This window comes from Microchirus variegatus (genome assembly GCF_963457635.1).
Source record: "Microchirus variegatus genome assembly, chromosome: 7".
Taxonomy (NCBI): domain Eukaryota; kingdom Metazoa; phylum Chordata; class Actinopteri; order Pleuronectiformes; family Soleidae; genus Microchirus; species Microchirus variegatus.
In genome coordinates, this window is record NC_139808.1 from 5,849,390 (window position 1) to 5,869,507 (window position 20,118).

The 20,118-nt window shown below is 39.7% G+C and overlaps 1 protein-coding gene across 1 annotated transcript in view; it reads left to right on the forward strand.

Moving 5' to 3' along the window:
- Positions 1-241: 241 nt before the first annotated feature.
- Positions 242-20,118, forward strand: part of LOC310929573 (guanine nucleotide-binding protein G(s) subunit alpha-like) — a 33,773-nt gene continuing 13,896 nt past the window's right edge. The window contains exons 1-5 of the mRNA XM_083892372.1: positions 242-1,978; positions 3,427-3,499; positions 7,454-7,508; positions 7,912-8,031; positions 16,214-16,311. Of these exons, the coding sequence (XP_083748498.1) occupies positions 1,840-1,978; positions 3,427-3,499; positions 7,454-7,508; positions 7,912-8,031; positions 16,214-16,311 (485 nt within the window). The 5' untranslated portion in view covers positions 242-1,839. The remainder of the gene's footprint in view (positions 1,979-3,426; positions 3,500-7,453; positions 7,509-7,911; positions 8,032-16,213; positions 16,312-20,118) is intronic.

Below are 20,118 nucleotides of genomic sequence, written 5' to 3' on the forward strand. Positions count from 1 at the left end.
GTTTCTACCGATAAATTCTTACAAATGTCACGCATTGTACCCTCAATCTTAAGAGCGTTGGGCAGGGAGCTTTTATTGTGAAACTTTGAGCCGGAACTACAGTTTGTCGTCCCGGAAAACTTGACCGCCGTTCTTCGTTCCCAGGGTTCCGTGAGAGCCGTTTGCCCCACCCCACCTCTTCAGCGCTATCTATCTCAATGTACAATTGTCAGAGAAAAAAACGGGGGCACAAATAATTCAGAGTAAAACAGCAAAAAATAAAACATTTCCCTCATTTTCTCTCCGGAGCGGCGGAGCAAAGCAAAGCGGGAGCGGGACGCGGCCTCTCTGGCGGGTGAAGAAGATGAGCGTGTGTCGCCGCCGCTGGATCAGTGATTGAAAACACCGCGGTATGTTCATGTATCATGCACATGTAATCTACCACAATCTACCACACGGATTCTGAGGGAATACAAAAAAAAAAAGAAAAGAAGGAGAGAGCGGAGAGACTTGACAGCGAGAGCTGTACCTGCGCCAGACCGGAGGAAATAACGGAGGATTTCCGCCAATATCACCTGGATATTGCGTTTGATTCAAGGACATCCAGCTGCCAAACGCCGCCTGCCTTTAGTGCTCGTCCCGGAGAAGCTTCCCGATGTGAGGAGAAATTAACGCTAACGGGGAGAAAAAGGAGGGGAGACCAAGAAGGAAGGGGCCTCTCTCGGTTTTTTTTTTTTAAGTCTGGTCAAACCCAGCACTAACATCTGTGGACGAAGGCAGAGGAAATCATTTTTGACATCGGCTAAAAAAACAGGATATAATTGATAAGGTTGCACAGCAGCCCACCCCCGTCCACCCTTTTAGAAAAAGGTGTATAATGTGACGGATTGGCGATATAAGAGGCATAAGCCCCGATGTAGCCTGATGATTCACATGTCGTCATTTTAAGACAGAGAGAGAGAAAAATATTTATTTTTATTTTTTCCTCACTCGCCCTTTTTTTTTTTTGTGTTGCTCTGGTTAGGTGGAGATCTGGTTGCAAACAACCTCTCCAATACTACTAATTTAATATATATCTATAGATTTATATCCAAAACAAAGCGGTGGAGAAAAAATTAGGGCTTTGGTTTGTGAGTGGAAATGGATTGAATGGCAGTGTGAGATAATCTGCCAAAGATGGGCTCAGGGAGAGGAAATTAAAACATAAAATAGTATATGAGATTAAAAAAAAAAAAAAATAGCTTTTGTGTTGTGAATTAAAAGGAAACACTGAAACAGGAGCACCGACGTTCATCCATGTGCACTGGGCAGGCTTGGAAATCTCACATCCACTCTCCTGTATCACTGTTGATGACTTCATTGCGGATTTACAGTGAAAAAACACGGTAGTCCAGCGTCTGAGAGGGCGGCATCGTTGCTCTGCTCCTCTCCCCACTCATCTCGTGTTGATCAATTGCCAGTAAATAGCCACATCCACGCGTTACATACTGTGCCAAAAGCCTTTGGGTGGGGGGGCCCCCCATCGTCTACCAGCAGCTGACAGGATTACAGCTGCTTCATCTGCATCTGGCAACATAAATGTCACCCATTTTGAGTCAGGTGCTGCTGCTGCCGCCGCTGCTGCTGCTGCTCCTCTGCTGGGCCAGTCGAGGAATTTAGGATCCATTGATTTTTCTTCTTCTTCTTCTTCTTCTTCTTCGTCTTCTGATCATCAACACCTTCCTTCTGTCCTCCCTCCATCCCCCTCCTTACACCCACCTGCACACAAACACACACACAACCAACCAACCAACCAACCAACCATCCATCCATCCATCCATCCTGCCTCCCCCCTGAACCTGTCGGTGGGTTTTTGGGAAGATGGGCTGTCTTGGCAATAGTAAGACTGAAGACCAACGAAATGAGGAGAAGGCACAGAGGGAAGCCAACAAGAAAATCGAGAAGCAGCTCCAGAAAGACAAACAGATATACCGTGCCACTCACCGGCTACTGCTCTTAGGTAGGTTTGATCATTTCTCCTTGTGTGTGTGTGTGTGTGTGTTCTGAGTTGACATTATTTTTCACCTGCTTCCTGTAATCGTGAAAAGAACAACAACAACAACAACAACAACATATTTTGTTTTAATGAAAACTTCCTTTAGCGTTTTCACAGTGAAGCAGCAACACATGATGCAACGACATGAAGTCACCGCACCACCACAGTGTCTGGGCAAATCAGGCCCATCTCCTGTCGTTCACGGCTTATTATGAAAACATGGTCGACAGAACATGTGAGAGACGGTGGACAGACGCACACTCGCAGACACACAGTCTCTCCACACATGCGAAACTGCAACGTCGGGGCGATCGGTGGCGGAGTTCTGCAGGAGCCCGCCGAGACGCCCGACGCCTTCACCTTGACTGATTTAGGCCTTTGCATAATCCTCTGCACACAATCTGATCTGGAAATGGATATGTGCTAATCGATCCTTGAAATCTTTGCTATTTTTCTAGTCACAATGCTATTTGTAGCTTCATCATCCTGGCCTCCATGTCATAGAGTACAGTATATGAACCTGCTAAGACCGAGACCAGCATCCTACTAAACCCGACCCCCCCCCCCCCCCAGGACTACAGAGAGCAAATAGGATCACAATTAGGATTACTATCTTCCCTGAAATGACTACCATTCATTCTTAATCTGAAATTGATTCTAGATTTGTGCTCCGTCTTCATAGCAGGCCTGCGAGCCTGGCTAGCTCCGAGTAGTATTTGGGTTAGGAGACAGTTACAGCACTGGCTTCCTTCATTTTCAATTTGCTAAGACACATTCAGGGCATTTTCTTCCCTTTCCCCCCCCCCAAAAAAACATGACAACATTTTATTTCCTGGAACACATTTTCAATCCATTGCTCCTGAATGACTTCCCACTTTTGCTCAAGAAAAAAAAAGCAGACAATAAACAAAGGAAAAGGGCTGTAATGCTAAAGTAGCATCACAAATGTATATGACATGTAGTATAAGATGATTATTAATGTAGGAGAGACGTCATCTGCTGTTGACATTTATAGACATTATTTAAATCAGAGGTTTATATACTATATAAATGAAGGACATGTTCTTCTCAAACTGTGACGTATATACTTAAATACAGTACTTGGTTGGTGCATGGTTATGTTTCCCTACAGATAAGAACAGGTAGATAAACAAGGCTTGCTCGGCCTTAGCAGCTTTACGAGTGCGGGACAGTGTGGACGCTGACTCAACCAGGACATTTGTAACGTAATTAGACACAAAGAGCTGACGTTTAAATCACTCATGGATGAAATCTTCAAGCGTGTAGGAGCCCCCACCCCCCTAATATTTGAGTTTTACACCATTCTCCAGTGTAGCATTTCAGTCTTTACTTTTTGTATGTGTTATAAAAGTTATTTTGACATTTCGTTGTGTTCTCCCTTCTGCTTCCAGGCGCCGGTGAATCCGGGAAGAGCACGATAGTCAAACAGATGCGGATACTGCATGTAAATGGCTTCAATGCAGAGTAAGTGCTCGTGGCATATTTCAATAATAATCAAGAGTGAATTGGTCAAAACCTTATGTATAGTGTGGAACGATGAGTTATTCCCAAACTGGACCAACAAACTTGGAACGAATGAATGAATGAATGAATGAATGTGTCGCATCTTGGAAACATCATATATGATTATGTCATGTATTGACATCATCGGGGGGGGGGGACGGGGCTGAGTGGTGGAACGAGCGAGTTGCCGTTCGATTCCCCGGTTTTTCCGCTCATCTACGCGCCTGTTTGTCCCTGGGCAAGGAGACACTTAACCCTCAGTTGCTCCCTGACGGTTGAGTATCTGCAGCATGTGAACGGTTATGAAAGACGTGTGATAGAAAGAGCGCTGCACAAAGATGCCCGATAGATAGATAGATAGATAGATAGATAGATAGATAGATAGATAGATAGATAGATAGATAGATAGATAGATAGATAGATAGATAGATATTGGTGTGAATGGGTGATCGACAATTTAGCCTAATAATTTTTGTAATCTGCCTAACTTTACCAATGTGCTTGCTTTTTTCTCGTTTTCCGACAACGTTCAAATATGACTTGCGCTACTATGCTATTAGGCTAACGAATTGCCATATTAGTCCAATAATGTAAAATTTGATATTTTCACCCAATGGTTCAGCCTTAATATCAATGTAATGTTTCAGCGTCACGCAAACACACCTTGAGTTATGAACACGTATAATTAGTTTTAAAAACCTCTGATTTGTGCTTCTCTGTTTAACAAGTGTGTTGTGGGTTTCTTTGGCTCATAGTTTAAAACCCACAAATAACTCGGTTTCTACATCTTTTTTTTTTTTTTTTTACAAACTTCATTTTTACTGACACTATTATGTTTGGTGTCACAATTAACCACTGACACTATCATCACGAGCAGTTGACTAATTTGAACGTTTTAATTATGCTTTTACACCACGTTGCCCAGCAATATTATTGTTGTTGCGTTTTTTTCACTATGCTAATAGCATTATGGCTATGATATTGCACAATTTAATTTAATTCTCTTTACTGTTCGTCAGAGTGGCAAAAGTATTTTCTCTCACAAATGATTATTTTATCCTTTACCAGTTCTGGAGATGCTTTTAGGTGTCATGTTCTTACACAAAGCACAGGTTGATGTACCCAATTTTTCCTTTCACCCCAACCGGTCTAGGCAGATCGCTGCACATCTTTGAGTCTGGTTCTGTCACAGATTTCTTCTTCTTTTTTCTCTCTCCATTGATGCCTAGTGTTTGCTCATTGTGTGAATTGTTGGGTTTCTCTGCTCTGCATGATGTTGTCTATGTACAGTGCCTTGAGATAATGTACGTTTGGCACTACACCAATACAATTGAATTGAATTGAATATCTAATTTGAAATGTTTATTCAGGTAAATTAGCAACTGTCAAGAAGTTAAAGAAATGCAGAAGTTTTTCTCCACTATTTGTGGTAATATACATCATCAAACTGTATATATTTTTTCATTGGCACGTAAAGAAGGACATTTGTCATTGTTCCACCACCACAAATGGTCCAGTGGAGAAACACAAGTGAAAAGTATCCAGATTTGTGTAATGTTTTAGAGTAAATACTCAAAGTCGGATGACGCAAGAGCAGAAAGGCTTTATCTGTTGCAGGTTTTCATGGAAACATGGCTCCGGGTGTTTTGGAGCCACCCTGTCTTGTGAATTTCCTAAAACTCAATCCCACGTTGATGCAATGGAAACAAATGTGACATTTTTTTTATTCTGCATCATCTGTTTCCTAGAAAGGGCTTTTGGAGTAGAAGCAGCAGCATCATCATGCACTTATTTTTGGGTCATGTCGAACAGATGCTCCTCACAGACACAGACGCTCTGGTGGGATGACAAATCCACAGTTGGCTGCTGCTCCTGGTCACGTTTAGCCTCCGGCGTGTGTGTTTGCTCCCTGTGGGCTCTGGTTGAGGCGGCGGGGGGGGGGGGGGGTTGGGGGGTTTACCTCGTTGCCTTTTTCCCTGTGGAAAAGGTGCACTGAAGGTGCTGGAGATGATGATGGGGAGGGGACACGGCGATGTGCAGAAGCAGAGGGACGAGAGGACAGGGATGATGTCGCCGATCTGTCTCTGGCTTTTCTGACATCGTTGCTCTGAGTGAAAAAAGTCAGTTTTATATTATATATTATCATATTATTGGCACGATATCGCCCTGTGATGGACTGGTGAACTGTCCAGGGTGTAGCCCGCCTATCGCCCTATGTCAGCTGAGATAGGCACAGCACCCCCCGAAGACCCTCCAATGGAGGATAAGGCTGTAGATAATGGATGGATGGATGGATGGCACGATATCGATATCTGCTTCAAAATGTAATATCAGATATTGGGCAAACACACCAGGATCGGCCAATACGACTAATGATGACAAGAGTAGGCTAAATAAGCTGCTACCTCCTTGACTTCTATGCTGAGTATATGCAAAACATAATGTATATAATTATGTCTGTTATCGGTCCAAGCACTCCCGATATATCGGCATATTGGATATCGGCAAAAAGTCCAATATCATCAACTTATCAACTCTTCTAATATTCTTTCATTTAAAAAGAAATGGTTTTATGGTTCCTCAAATACCACAATGGTTCCTCATTTATTAAAGCTGCCGTCAGTGAATTGGCAGTTCTTGGGGTCTGCAAGTCAATTTCTGGGGAAACATTTGAGTTTCCCTCAACACTTTATCCGACCGATCCGTCTCTCGGCTTGTTTATTTGGGGAAAAATACCGTATCTAATTACGATTGTTCGCAGGATAAAGTGATTTCAATTGTGATGAGGGCTAGGGTTAGGGTTAGCTCATGTTTCAAGTCAAGCCTCCATTTGACATTTACTGACATTGACTTTGTTATAAATTTAAAAGAAGATGGAGCATTTCACGGGATACCATGAAAATACCAAACGTTTGAAATTTGCAAGTGGCATCAACCAATTAGCAATTTCAACCGGTAACAATTCATTGTCCAGGCCTTTAACTTTGTGAGAAGTGCTTTTGACCACTTTTAAAACTTTCCTCCGTATAATTCATCAGCGGAGGCCACAGTTTGCATGAACTCGACGGCATGTGGTGTTGCCATGCTGAAATTCAGTCGGTAAACTCCTCAAAATACAGATACTAACATTGTCACGTTGGCCAAATATTTGGAGTCTGCTTTGTGCTCGTGAGAGACCGTAAAGTGAACTTGAACGCAGGAACACCTACACTCTTCGAAATAAGGGTTCCAAAAGGGTCCTTCTACAACGGCTGAGGTTCTACCTGGAACCATTTGCTTCTGGAAAAACCCTTTCCCCGAAGAAAGGGTTTTTCAAGCGTTCTTGGTAACGCTAATTGTTCCAGTAAGAACCATTTTGATCCAGAGAACCCTTTTAAAACCTTGAATAAAGGGTTTTAAAAGGGTTCTTGGTGGAACCCTCCCAAAAGTGTTCTCCTATGAGAACAAGCCAAAGAACCTTACATGTTTCTACTTAGCACTTTTATTTTCCCTGCTGTTTCTCTGATTTTTTTGACACACTTAGACGACTTCTGCGCACAATATAACAAACAAATAAAGTTATCTGCATCTGGAACAGCCACAATACTCATGTTCGATAGACTTGAGCTCCAGGCTGACGACGAGAAGCTCGAGAAGTTTGCTTTACGTAGCACATTCCTGCTTAACCTACTGGCACAAAAACAGCGCATGTCTTCAGCCATTGTTTTGGAATAGTTTGTCTTTTTTTTTTAATCCCGCTCCTATAGTTTGTTAGGAAAACACCAGATACAGAACAGCTGCATCATATTGCGTATTTGATTTTACTGCGGATATACAGTATTTCCCCTTTGGAGACATATTTTGGAAATAAACTCAATTTGACTTGACTTGATTTTAACGAATGCTTTTGTCTTTTTTTTTCTCTTCTCTTCACAGGGAGAAAAAACAGAAAATCCGTGATATTAAAAACAACATTAAAGAAGCTATAGAGGTAAGAACAGTAAAGTTTGATGTTTGCGATTTAAGTTTTTTTTTTCCCCTAAAATGGTGGCAGCAACAATAATGAAATTATTTGACTAGATAGACATAGAACAGACTAGAACAGAGCTGATTTGCCCCAGATGTTTGTCAGTTTATTCATGTCATAATTCATTCATTATATATGAAATCGCTGAAGATAAAAGTCAGAGTGAGTTAGTGGCGTTGACAGGCAATAAAAGAGCTGTGGTGAACAAGTGACAGCATTTTCTTCAGACTACTTTTAAAATATTGGACGAGTAATTGAAAGTAATGAACCTTCAGTTGTCTGTAATATCGCAGTAAAACGGATCGAAGCGCTCACCTCCGTCGTGTTATTTGTTGTAATATTTACCCCTCGCCTCCTCTCCCTGCAGACGATTGTGACCGCCATGGGCATGCTCACGCCGCCGTGTCAGTTAGCTTGTCCTGCAAACAAATCCAGGATTGAGTACGTCCTCCACCAAGTCAACCTGAAGGATTTTGAGTTTCTCTCGGTAAGTAGCACTTTGTTTCTTTACCGAGTTCAACAGCACTTTTGTTTTTTCGCTCCCTTTCAAATTGCAGCCCTGATTTATAACACTTTTAGTTTTAGTCCAACCATCACCTGCAGGGTCATTTTAGAGTTTAATTATGAAGGTCTTAGAATGTAAAGAGTGGTGTTTTAACCCAGTCTCACTGGGGCAGCTGGAGTTTCTGCACAGGTTTTCTTTTCTCTTTTTAATTTCTTTTTCAAACCCTTTAATACATTGGTTCTCAAAGTGCGGCCCGCGAGCCAATGGCGGCCCGCAGAAACATTTCTGTGATCCAGGAGCTACTAAGCTTGTTAAATGTTTATTGGACATTACTGGATACAGACCAATAAGTATAAACTGTAGAACTGCAATCTGGTCATTACAATTATTACTATCTATCAAAATAAATAAATTATTATTAACGGGATTTCTTTCTGTTTGTTTTTCCTTTGGTGGCCCTCAGTCCAATATTGGGTTCCTAAATTGGCCCTCAGGTATCAAAACTTTGAGAACCGCTGCTTTATACTATACTATAATACTTTTGTTGCTTATTTGAACAATAAAAGGGCCAGAAAATCTCCTGTGAGTAAATGCTTTTGCCCGTTTTTCTAGAATAACTTTCAATTTCTGGTAGTTGTTTACAATTCACTGCATCTTAAAATACTGTTTTAACATTTAACCATTTAGAAAAAAAACACTGTAGTAGTACAATAACACCAGATTTTGCGTGTTAAACTTCAAACTTATACAGTATAAAACATATTTGATACAACATTGTGTTTGAGTCTTTTTCTCAATGTCCAAAAATGGTTGATTCGCCGGCTTCCTTGCAATAGTGCGAGTGAAATTACCGTAATAACCACATGATGGTTTTCAAAAGTTTGGGGTCACTTAGATATGTCCTTATTTTTGAAGGAAAATCACTTTTGTTTTTTCAATGAATCTTACATTAAATGAATCAGAAATACACTCTGTACATTATTAATGTGGTAAACGACTATTCTAGCTGCAAACGTCTGGTTTTTAATGGAATATGTACATAGGTGTATAGAGGCCCATTTCCAGTGTTCTAATGGTACGTTGTTAGAAGGTACATTAGAAAGCTATTGGATGACTAGAAAACCTTTGAAAACCCTTGCGCAATGATGTTAGCACAGCTGAAAACAGTTTTGCGGATTCTTTGACGAAAGGGCAAAATCATTATTTCTAATCTTGTCAATGTCTTGACTATATTTTCTATTCATTTTGCAACTCTTTTGATTCATAAAAGTGTGACTTTTTAATGGAAAACACAACACCAACAACCCAAACTTTTGAACTGTAGTGCACGTTGGTGCTTTTATTTTCCACAATTTTAGATATTTTATCAACGGCCTGCTTTACCTTTAAAGTAATATGATGACAAAGTCATAGGGCAGATAGTCCTGGTACAATTGGACCATGCAGGTGCAGGTGTGCTGTAGGTGGGTGAGGGTGGCCCACATGGCAGCATTTACCCCCTCTGCCTGTGTGTTTGTGCCGTGTGGTTCAAGCAGGTGTCCTCCTCACTTGGGAGGTTCTCAATTGAATGAGGCTCTCACCTGAGAGATCCGACGGTGCCCATTAACACTGATTATCTGTAATAACACTAACTGTGTCCAGAGGGACCTGTCTTGCAGAAACACAGAGACTCATAGGGATTCCCCCCCCTCCCCCTTCCCGAGCCTGCCGTCTTTCCCCCAGTGGCCCGTTTGGCTGCCACTGCAGGTCCCACTGCTGGACCACATATTCATTTACTAATCTACTTATGTCTTTTGGCTTTAAAAGAGATGCCACAGGGAGGCTGATCTAAGAAAGACTGTTGGTCTGCTGGGTTAGGGTTACAGGACTCGGTTTCATGAGAGGAATCTGCAGATGAGCTGTTGATGCGATCGTTCATCAATATTGAACTTGAGTTCCCGTGAAGTTAATAGATTTTAACGGGGAAAAAACGGCAGAATAATGAGAGCCAGATTGAAGTTTTATTGCCGCTGTGGAGAAAGCAAAACTTCACAAATATTTGTTTACCAAGTCAGTTTATCGCCTTTATGATGAAAATATTTCATGATTTATTGTAACACTGCTCACATTTTCTTCTTCTATGTTTTTATACTCAACAAATTTTAGTCAGACATTTTATTGACACGTGGTGAAACTGTTTACCCAATCAATAATCATCCAATTAATCAGTCATAAAATGATCGGCAACCTTGAGTGTCTTGAAAGGCGCCTTAAATATAATGCATTATTATTATTATTATAAAATGAATAACCAAACATTATTTACAGTATATGAGTTAATGGTCATGCATGGTTTTTATTGAAATTTAATGTAATACAGATAGTTGTAGCTCTTTAAACTACACATATTATATGATAATAATAACTATTATTATTAAAATATTAAACTTTATTTGTATAGCACCTTTCATACAAGGATTGCAGCTCACAATAAAAGGCAAATGACATTTCAAAAAGCAAACAACACAAGGTGGAATGAAAAGTCAAAAAGTAAAAACCCTGTTGTTGTTTTTTAACTTTGAGATAAAACAAAAGATGCAAATAAAACAGTAAAATACAACACAAGGTGGAATAAAATTGGAAAATACTCGAGTCAAGAGGTTAAAACCCTGTTATAACTTTAAAATAAACTAAAAATGCAAATAAAATGCAACACGGGGTGGAATAAAAAAGCAGCTAGTTGAATATTATATGCACCCCCTGTCATATCAGATATCAGATCGTTTTTTGTTATGTTTTGTGGTTGAAAACTTCTAAATAGAACAAATTATTATATTAAAGTAATATAAAAAAAGAAAAAGTGTAATATGTTATTTAATATCTAATGTGGGACATGTGACGCAGAGAGAGCGAAAAAAAAGAAAAAAAGAACCTCCTCTTTGTTTTTTTCCAGCGTGATCGCGTTCACTGTTAAAACACTGTCCTTTTTTTTCACCGTCAGTGCCGGCGTTTGTGTGTTAGCGGCTGAGTTTCCAGTGAAGAGTGTGTGTGTGTATTTGTGTGTAAGCAAAAGGAAGTCTCCTGATATCGCCTCTGTTACGTCATGGCAAATTTATTATGCGGGGGCCTTGTCTAAAGCTGACCCTTCCCTCGGGCCGTCGTTCGCTCGACTCTCGGGCTGAGAAGCTGCGGGGCCTCGATGGAGGAGGAGGAGGAGGAGGAGGAGGAGGAAGAGCAGACCGGGATTCAGATTTAATGATTTTAACCCTAACTGGAAGGTTAACGCCATTTTTAATTAAAGGTGGTGTGGCAGTATAAGTGAAGGGAGATCGTTTGGCTTTGTGTGTATCAATTCCTCTTGTAGAAATGAATGGTTGTTTAGGAAAGAGAATCGTGTAGAAAAAAAAATCTGACTCCTCCACCATCTCCTCCTCCTCCTCCTCCTCCTCCTCCTCGCCTGGCCTTAGGGCCCACTGGAAACCAGTTAAACTGGTTGACTCTGCCTTCAGCAGGGGAGGAAGAGAGCAAGAGAGAGAGAGAGAGAGAACTAGCGGGAAGCCTGGATTGAGTCTCCATAATCTCTTCTTAAATTCCTTTTTCCAGTTTACGGCCTAAGCAATTATCATACTGGTTATTACTCAACGAAAAGTCATTTCCTCCTCCTATATTGCTAATAATAATAATAGGCCGTGCCTTCTGCATGAATCAGTGGCACCACGCTCACCTGTCGTCAGCTTCCCCCGCCCCACCCCGACGTCCTTTCAAAATAGGAAAACTTGTTTTCTTGAGCAGGGAAAACAAACGCAGAATTGTTTAAATTTCGTGACTAACAGAGGAGGAATTCATTTCTGAGGCAGTCGGTGTTTCGACTACCACGTACTGTAGTTTCTACGCGTTCAGCTTGTTGTCGCGAACGTGCAGTCCTTTCAAATAATTGCAGCATTATTTTCAAAATGAATTAAAGTCTTCTGTGTGACGTGCTGCAGATGTTTGCTCATCAACTAGTTACTGATATATTATTATTATTCCTCACTTTTTCAGTTGTGCTGTCCTAAAAAGTATTTGCTGTCAAATAATCATTGAAGTGAGTGTGGGCTGCAGGTAGAGGATACAATTAAATTGGATAAACCCATGTTTATATATATATATATATTAGTTCCCGCGAGTTATATATATATATATACATACATATACACATACATATGTATATGTATATGTATATGTATATGTATATGTATATGTATATGTATATGTATATGTATATATATATATGTATGTATATAATTCCTAAATGAGCCAAAATCATGAATTTCTATAAAGACAAACAACTGTTAAATATGTTTCTTTATAATTTTGACCTGACAGGTTAAACTGTAGTTTTCCACTCCAGTGTTAATATATGATATACTTTTTATTTCATTTTAAGATCTGTGAAGTGGCATATTTTTCTATTTAAGCCTGATTATTAATGTTTATTGGATACTAAGATATGGGTATTTATTATGTACTGTTGTTTTTCCACTGAGCTACATTATATTCTTTCCTCCCTGTACACTGAAAAAAGTATAATCTTGCTCAAATTAAAAAAAAAAAAAAAAAGTGATGTCCAGATATCACATCTAAAATATTTGACTTCACAGAATCTAAATTTAGTTGCTTCTTTTCACCTGATTATTTATTTAGTTATTGAACCAAACTAATAAATTGAAATTGAACCATGCCAGCTATCGCCCAATTTAAGCTGGCTAGCTAGCCACCACCATAGCTAACTAGCTAGCTAGCTAGCTTAAATTGGGCTACTCTTTGCAATTATGACAACACAAAACACTTAAACTTCAATTATCAGCAACTGCTTTGCTACTTACGTTTATTTTTGAGAGAACAATTGAGAGAAATCAAAAACTGTGTCGTGGGTCCTATATTTAGTTCAGTAAAAATCAAACTTGATGTCTCTAAATGCAAAAAACAATGACTTTCACAATCGAATCAATAATTTTATCCTGTTTTATACAGCATTTATTCGTTTGAATGAACAACTCCATGTTACGCTTTTTTCACTGTAGACTCCAAATCAATGCGAGTGTACCTAAAAACGGTGGCAACACTTTGACCCTTTTCACTTTTAATTATTTAATTCCCTCCTAATTAACGGCTAAATACCATACTTATTTTAGGAAACGAGGAGGAACGTTTACACGAGAGACGCGGTATGTATATGTGACGACGCGAGACATCTGGTACAGTTCAGGGTGACTTTCTCGTCAACCTCATTATTTAGAGGAAATTGGACTTAAAATCAAAGGAATCGGGAAATCAAAACGTGACTTTAGGGGTTTGTTTGAGACCACTCGTCTGTGTTTATATAGATTCCAAACGCATGGCCGTGGTCGGGTACTTGTGTTTCTATACTTAACAAACAACAATTTCAATGAAATATTAAACTAACTACTACTAATGTTAGATTTGTCGTGTAGTGGCTTCTGTTTTTGTCATTTTTAACTGTTAGAGAGAAGACACTGTGACAAAGAGAAACAAGAGGAAAACCTTTATTGTTTTTGGGAATGATTCCTGATACCATCAGTATAGTCTTAAGTCTTTAACACAGCAAATTTCATGTGCTTTGATTTGTCGATTCGTAACTTAGAAAAGGTATCTAAAGTCGTGTGTGAAACATTTACCAGTTTAATTCCATATACAGTATGTATATATATATATATATATATATATATATATATATATATATATATATATATATATATATATATTATAATTTTTTTTAATCTCCTGAAAAAATACACTTCAGTGTATTCAATTTCCTGTACAATGTATTTGAAATGAAACATTTGCTGTCGATTAATCAATGAATTGATTCCGTGTTCAATTTAAACAGCTCTGACAGAATTCAACGGTACTGGATATTGTTCTGTTGTCCTGTAGACCCTAACGTTGGCTCTAAAATATTTTCCAAGTGTGATTTTTAACAGAAAATTTGCAGGAAACACAACTTTCCGAATTTCGGATAACACATTTTCGCACACTGTTGTAGGATAGTTACAGAAAATGTGATATAAATAATGTCCCGATAACGATAAATAGGTGATGTAAATTAAGCAAGGAGCTTATTCTGATAAGAATTAGACCAGTGTTTTTCCACTAGAACAGGGGTCTGCAACCTGTGGCTCTAGAGCCTCGTGTGGCTCTTCAGCCTCTCTGTAGCGGCTCCTTCTAGCGTTGAAGAAAAAACGATTCATGTTTTTCACACTTTTTTGTCAAGATAAAGGCGTAAATAAAAATGTCCAGTTGAAAAACCTCCCCCAAAAGCTAATAAAATACTATAAAAAATAGTTTTATTTGTCGTTTTTCTACACTTTAAAGGTTGGGTATCAAGAGTATATATGTTTAAAAAAAAACTTTACATGTGATTTTATCTTCATTTTTAGGATCAAATAGTTTTTTCGGCTCCAGATTAATTTTATTTGGGTGAAGAGGGGACAAAAATGTCTCTTTTCATTCTAAAGGTTGCAGACCCCTGCACTAGAAGCATCAACTTGCATATTATCTCACACAGACATTCAGAAGAGGAACCTTTCTATTGCTCTCTACTAGCATGTCCTAATTTTACTTTTACACATGATGAAAGTGTCTCATCACTGACATGCTTGTCCTCGTTAAACCCCGTATTTCCACAGTTTCAACACCCCCCCCCCCCCCTTGGTTCATAATGGCTTAATTCTGCCTGACTGAGTGGAGTGTGTGATCGACTGGAGATTGTAATAAAGAGATAGGCCCCCGTGCAGTGACGGCCAAGCCTTGTGTCAGTACAAGGCTCTCAGTTTCTTCATGAACTTGGTGAACTGTTGCGTTTCCTGCCTCTGTCAGAGCCCGCTCATCTGCTGCTGCTGCTGCTGCTGCTGCTTCTTCTCTCCGAGGCAAATTTAAACTCCCAAAAATTCTTGGTTAATATCACATCCCACCTTTCAGCTGCCCCTTTATATGACAAGAGTTATGGTCATAAGCCTACAACACATGTTTGAATGGGATTGTTGGTGTATTCGCTGCAGGAATCTTCATGATTTTATTTCTTTCTCCCTTTTTTTTTAATGTAATTAATCTTAATAGATGGAAATAGAAATTATCTCCGTAAAAACATGCAATGTCAAGCAATACTATCAGCGTTTGTGTATATGCAGCGGCAAAGCCAACAACGTTGTTTTTTGAGCAGTAGAATTTACTTCTGAAGCTGTTCACGGGATGCTTCTTTCTGTTTTCAGTCGCACTCCAATCTGTTGGCAGCCGCCTGGCTTTTCACTAGCACAATGTGTCTGTTGCTATTATCCGTCTAAAACAAATCACTCACTGTGTGCAAGCGAGGGAATGTCGGTGGGCGACACGGCTACACTGAGATACACAGAAAGAGTCATTTGGAGCTGAAAGGACTTCATCAGCATTTTGTTGAACTTATTTGTTTGTATTGTAAGTTATGTACGACAGTTTTAACCCTTAGTGCTCACGTAGTATGGATTACCCTTGATAAATTGCTGTAGGATGTCCTTATATGGACATCCTAGGGGGTGTAGCATTATAGGTCACATCTTCCGGCTTTACTAAAAAATCTGATTCAGAACTTTGGTTCTTAATGTTCTGATTCAGAACTTTCGGGGGGGGGGGGAAGAAGAAGTCACAAAATAGACCCTTTTTTGTTGCTGTTGTTCATTAAAAAAAAGCCAAACTTTGAACTGTGCCGTTTTTCCAAATTTCACAAATTCAATCCAATTTAATTTTTTTTATATAGTTGGTGAAAATGAAAAAAATAAAATAGTAATTATATAATTTTTTTTCATTTTCAACAACTATATCTAATGCAGTCTAATGAAATTATTTCAACACATTGCCTATAGATTGTGCTGGAAAATTCACACAGGACACTCAGCAGCGTAAAATTCTCTGTGTTCTAAGGATTAAATGATCAGAATGGTTACTGATTTAGTTTCTTCGGAAAAGCCTTGGAAAACAATAAAAGATAAACTGTAAGTTGGCTTCCAAATTCTTAGGACAGCGCACTCAGACTCACAGCTGCCATTTCTGGTAAACATTCCTGTTTTTACTCACACAGCCACTCCACTCTTCTTCTACCTTATTCTGTCACATTGCATCTTTATTTCAGAGTCCTTCTGTCTCTTTCCAGGAGTTTTACGACCATACAAAGAGCCTCTGGCAGGACGATGGTGTGCGGGCCTGCTGGGAAAGGTCCAATGAATATCAGCTCATCGACTGTGCGCAATAGTAAGGTTCACCCTTTTAATGCACGTTCACCTGTAAAAGTTACTTGTCTCACCAAAAGCATGTTTCCCCTTCTCTCACTATGGCTTTTTTTTTTTTTTTTGTGAGTTCACATGCACAGCAAAGCATTCAGCGTGCACTCTGTCAGGTGTTAGGGTGTTTTGCCATGTGGTTTATGTGAGTGCCAGGTGTCAGGGTTCACGAGGTGACGGCGAACGCTACCCAGATGAGAAGTTCTGATGACCGGAGCTCAGCGGTATCTGTTTCTATTTAGGCCTACATCCATACTATCTATATCCATACTTTTTTTTTTTCTCTCCCGATATTGGTGTTTTCAAACAAAAACGATCTGGGTTTCAGCTCCGTGTCGTATGTAATGTGCATTCATGGAAAAAACCTACAGGTACACTGCACACACACGCATGTATGTACCTGTGTAAACAGGAAGCTAATTCTCCTCTCTGCAGTCGTTTGTTGACTTTCGGAAAAGTAGGGCTTACAAAGTCAGAAATTCTGCTCATCGCTCATGACAAGGTGACGCTGTAATCAAGAGTCAACGCAAACATTGTTTATATTGTAGTAAATAGTCAGTTTATGATGATTCATTCGTATAACGTTGGTGATCCCTTGACTTTTTAGTCCAGCTGCATTTTCAAAATTTCAAATTGTTCAATGCTTTTGTCCAATCTCTCTTTATTTCTTTTGCTTCTTAGCATTGTTTAGTGCATGTTAGCGTCCCGACACACTATATACGCTGATGTTAGCGTTTGTGAACACAGCTCTCTCACAGCCTCCTCCACAGCTGTAGACTCTTTCATAATGGCCGTCTGTGTCACAGAGGAAGAATCGGGCTGTGGCGACTCGGATGATGATGATACTTGTCAGTGGGATCAAAGTTGTTTTTGATGTTTTTTCATTATGAGCAGAATTATCCTTTAAAATGTAGTTCTGCTTTTTTATGTATTATTATAATATAATCTACATTGTTTTTATATATATATAGAATTTTATATTAAGCAGAAGGTAAAGGTGGTAATTCTTTACATTTTTCAAAATTACTTTCTTTCTTTCTATCTATCTTTCTCTCTCTATCTCCTCCATTCTTCCTCTGTTTTTGTCTTTTCTCTGCGTTTTGTCTCAGTCAGGCCTGCCTCTGTTAAAAGGCATGCCGTGGTCACATGAAGTCAGGCTCTGCGAGGGTAGAGGCTTGCTCACTGTCCTCTGTGTGTGTGTGTGTGTGTGTGTGTGTGTGTACGTACTTGTGTTTGGACCTTTTCTGGCATGAACACTGATCTTGTCAGGACCGGTTGTTGTCCTCTTGGAGACCATGATCCTAATGAGGCAGAACCTCGTTTCTCATTTTTTTAAAGATGCGTGTTAGGGATTGTGCTTTGTTTAGGATGTCCAAATGAATGGAGGTCAATGAGAGTCCTTAAAAGGATAGCTGTGCAACCTATGTGTGTGTTTGTATAGTGTTGTCTGTTTTTGTTGGTTTGTGTTGGAAGAAGTATTCTGTATCACCACGTACTTACATTACCAGAGTGTTAACTCATATTTAACCCTATTATTTATTGCTGGTTCTGACAGTTTTAACTACCTTTTCCTACAATTGATGTCATTTTTTTTTTTTTTTTTACATGGCAAACTCTGCCATTTCAGAAGCTGCGATGTAAGAATATGCCGAAAGACTGAGATGATATATATTATTTACTATTAGAAGTTAGGAAGTTCAGTGTTTTTCAACCACGAGGTTGACTCCTGACATTACATTCACAAGATAAATATGGGCTGTGAAATAGAAGTGAGTCATTTAAATGAAAATCTGTACATCGTGGCTTTCACGCTCCTATGGACACCATACTATACTATTTTCTCGTCTTCATGGAGAGCATATTGTGCGTAGTTGGTGCCCATGTAGGGTACTTGTGCTGTCGCAACACATAGGATGGTGCACAGACATCTGCGCAGAGCCTTGTACAGTATATATACCCTCCGATGACAAAGTGTACGTCACTCGGACCCTTAGCAGAGAGCATCACAAATTTGCTTTTGTGACTGCTTACAACAACAAAAATCAACAATAAATGATGTGTATGTATATTGTAATATCTTCAATTTGACAACTATAAAGTGAACAAAAGATGAATATTAGTGGTCACATTATTCATCTTTTTAAATACACTCTTAGAAATAAGGGTTCCAAAATGGTCCATTTACAAGCGCTGAGGTTCTACCTGGAACCATTCGCTTCTGGTTCTTGGTAACACTAATGGTTCCAGTAAGAACCGTTTTGATCCAGAAACTTGCATGTTAGAAACTTTCCTTTCCTGAATAAACTTTCCTTTCCTGAATAAAGGGTTTTAAAAGGGTTCTTGGTGGAACCTTTTTAAAAAAGGTTCTACCTGGAGTCAAACAGAGTTCTCCTATGAGGACAAGCCGAAGAACCTTATATGGTTCTAATTAGCACTTTTATTTCTAAGAGTGTAGGTGCAAAAGAGTTGAGGAAATGGAATCAGTATGCATTCTAATTTCAGTTGGTCAGAAATAACAAAAAAAAAATCTTCATATGGCATTTTTTAGGCACAAATTGTTGGCGATTAAATAAAAGTGACTAATTGTTGCCACGCTTATCTTAAATAGCAGTAACGCGGTGTCCTCATAACTTACATCGCACGGCCCCAGGTGTTTATCTGTCACTGCGAGTGACGTGCAGTGAAAATGTCTTTTCAGACGATCTTGAAACAAACAAACGTGATTGCGGACACGCAATCACAGTTACACGCTAACCGACAGACAAGGACGGAGGTGGCGAGAACATTGAAATGGAGGGGCTTCCCTGCATTGCGGGACCTCTTCTCTCCTCTCACACCCAGCAAGCCCCAGTGTTATGGATCAGATGCTGGGCTGGGTGGCCAGACCGGAAGTGCTCCCCTCCCCCCTCTGTGTGCTTATGTAAACGGAGAAGCAGAGAAAGAGAGAGGGGAGAGCTATTTTAAACCCAGGCAGGCTGCAGAAGGAGAAAGAATGAGAGAGTGTTAGGAGGGAGGCAACTTCAGCATTATTGATGAAGGGTGTTAACGAAAATGTCAACCTTTGATCAGTGCGGGACAAATCTCTTCCTTTTCGTTAAGTCTCTAATAATTTCACTTTTGTGATAGAAATAAAAGGAGTAACTGATGAGGTAGAGATGCTCTGTTGTTTCTTTACGTGAAGAAAGTCTCAGAGGCTTCCCCCGGGTGTCTTTTTTTTTTACTTCTTGACCCCTCACGGTTCTCGTTTGTGAGGACATCGTTGACCTTGATTACACGTGAACGTGCCAACTTGAGTTTGTGTTTGGACAGGCTGCTGTAGGCACTTCACATACTGGACTTAATCCGCGTTTCTGCTTCTAAAACAAGCAATTTAAAAAAAAAAGAAAAACAATCCCTGTGCACTGTCATGTTTAGCTCTGCATTCACACTCTTCTCCGTCCACGCTAACGCGCCTGAAAATGCACATCCCATGACCGCTTATGCACACTGGGCACGCACGTGTCGGTGTAAACAGGAAGCAGATGTGTATTTGCATTTGTGTGCATCAGGAAACGGCAATGGTGAAAAGAAAAGCCACTATTTTTTTTTTATTATTATTTGGCCACTGAGTTACCAAAAATCAACCTGAGACTTTTCAAACTGAAAGAGAGCCGGCTGCTCCAAACGTTCCAATTTTAGACGATGCAAAACGTCCAAGTAATGTGGACTTAATATGTAAATGGAGCAGAAGTGAAGGATTTAAAAAAAACAGTGTTGTAACCTGGATAAGGAATTACAA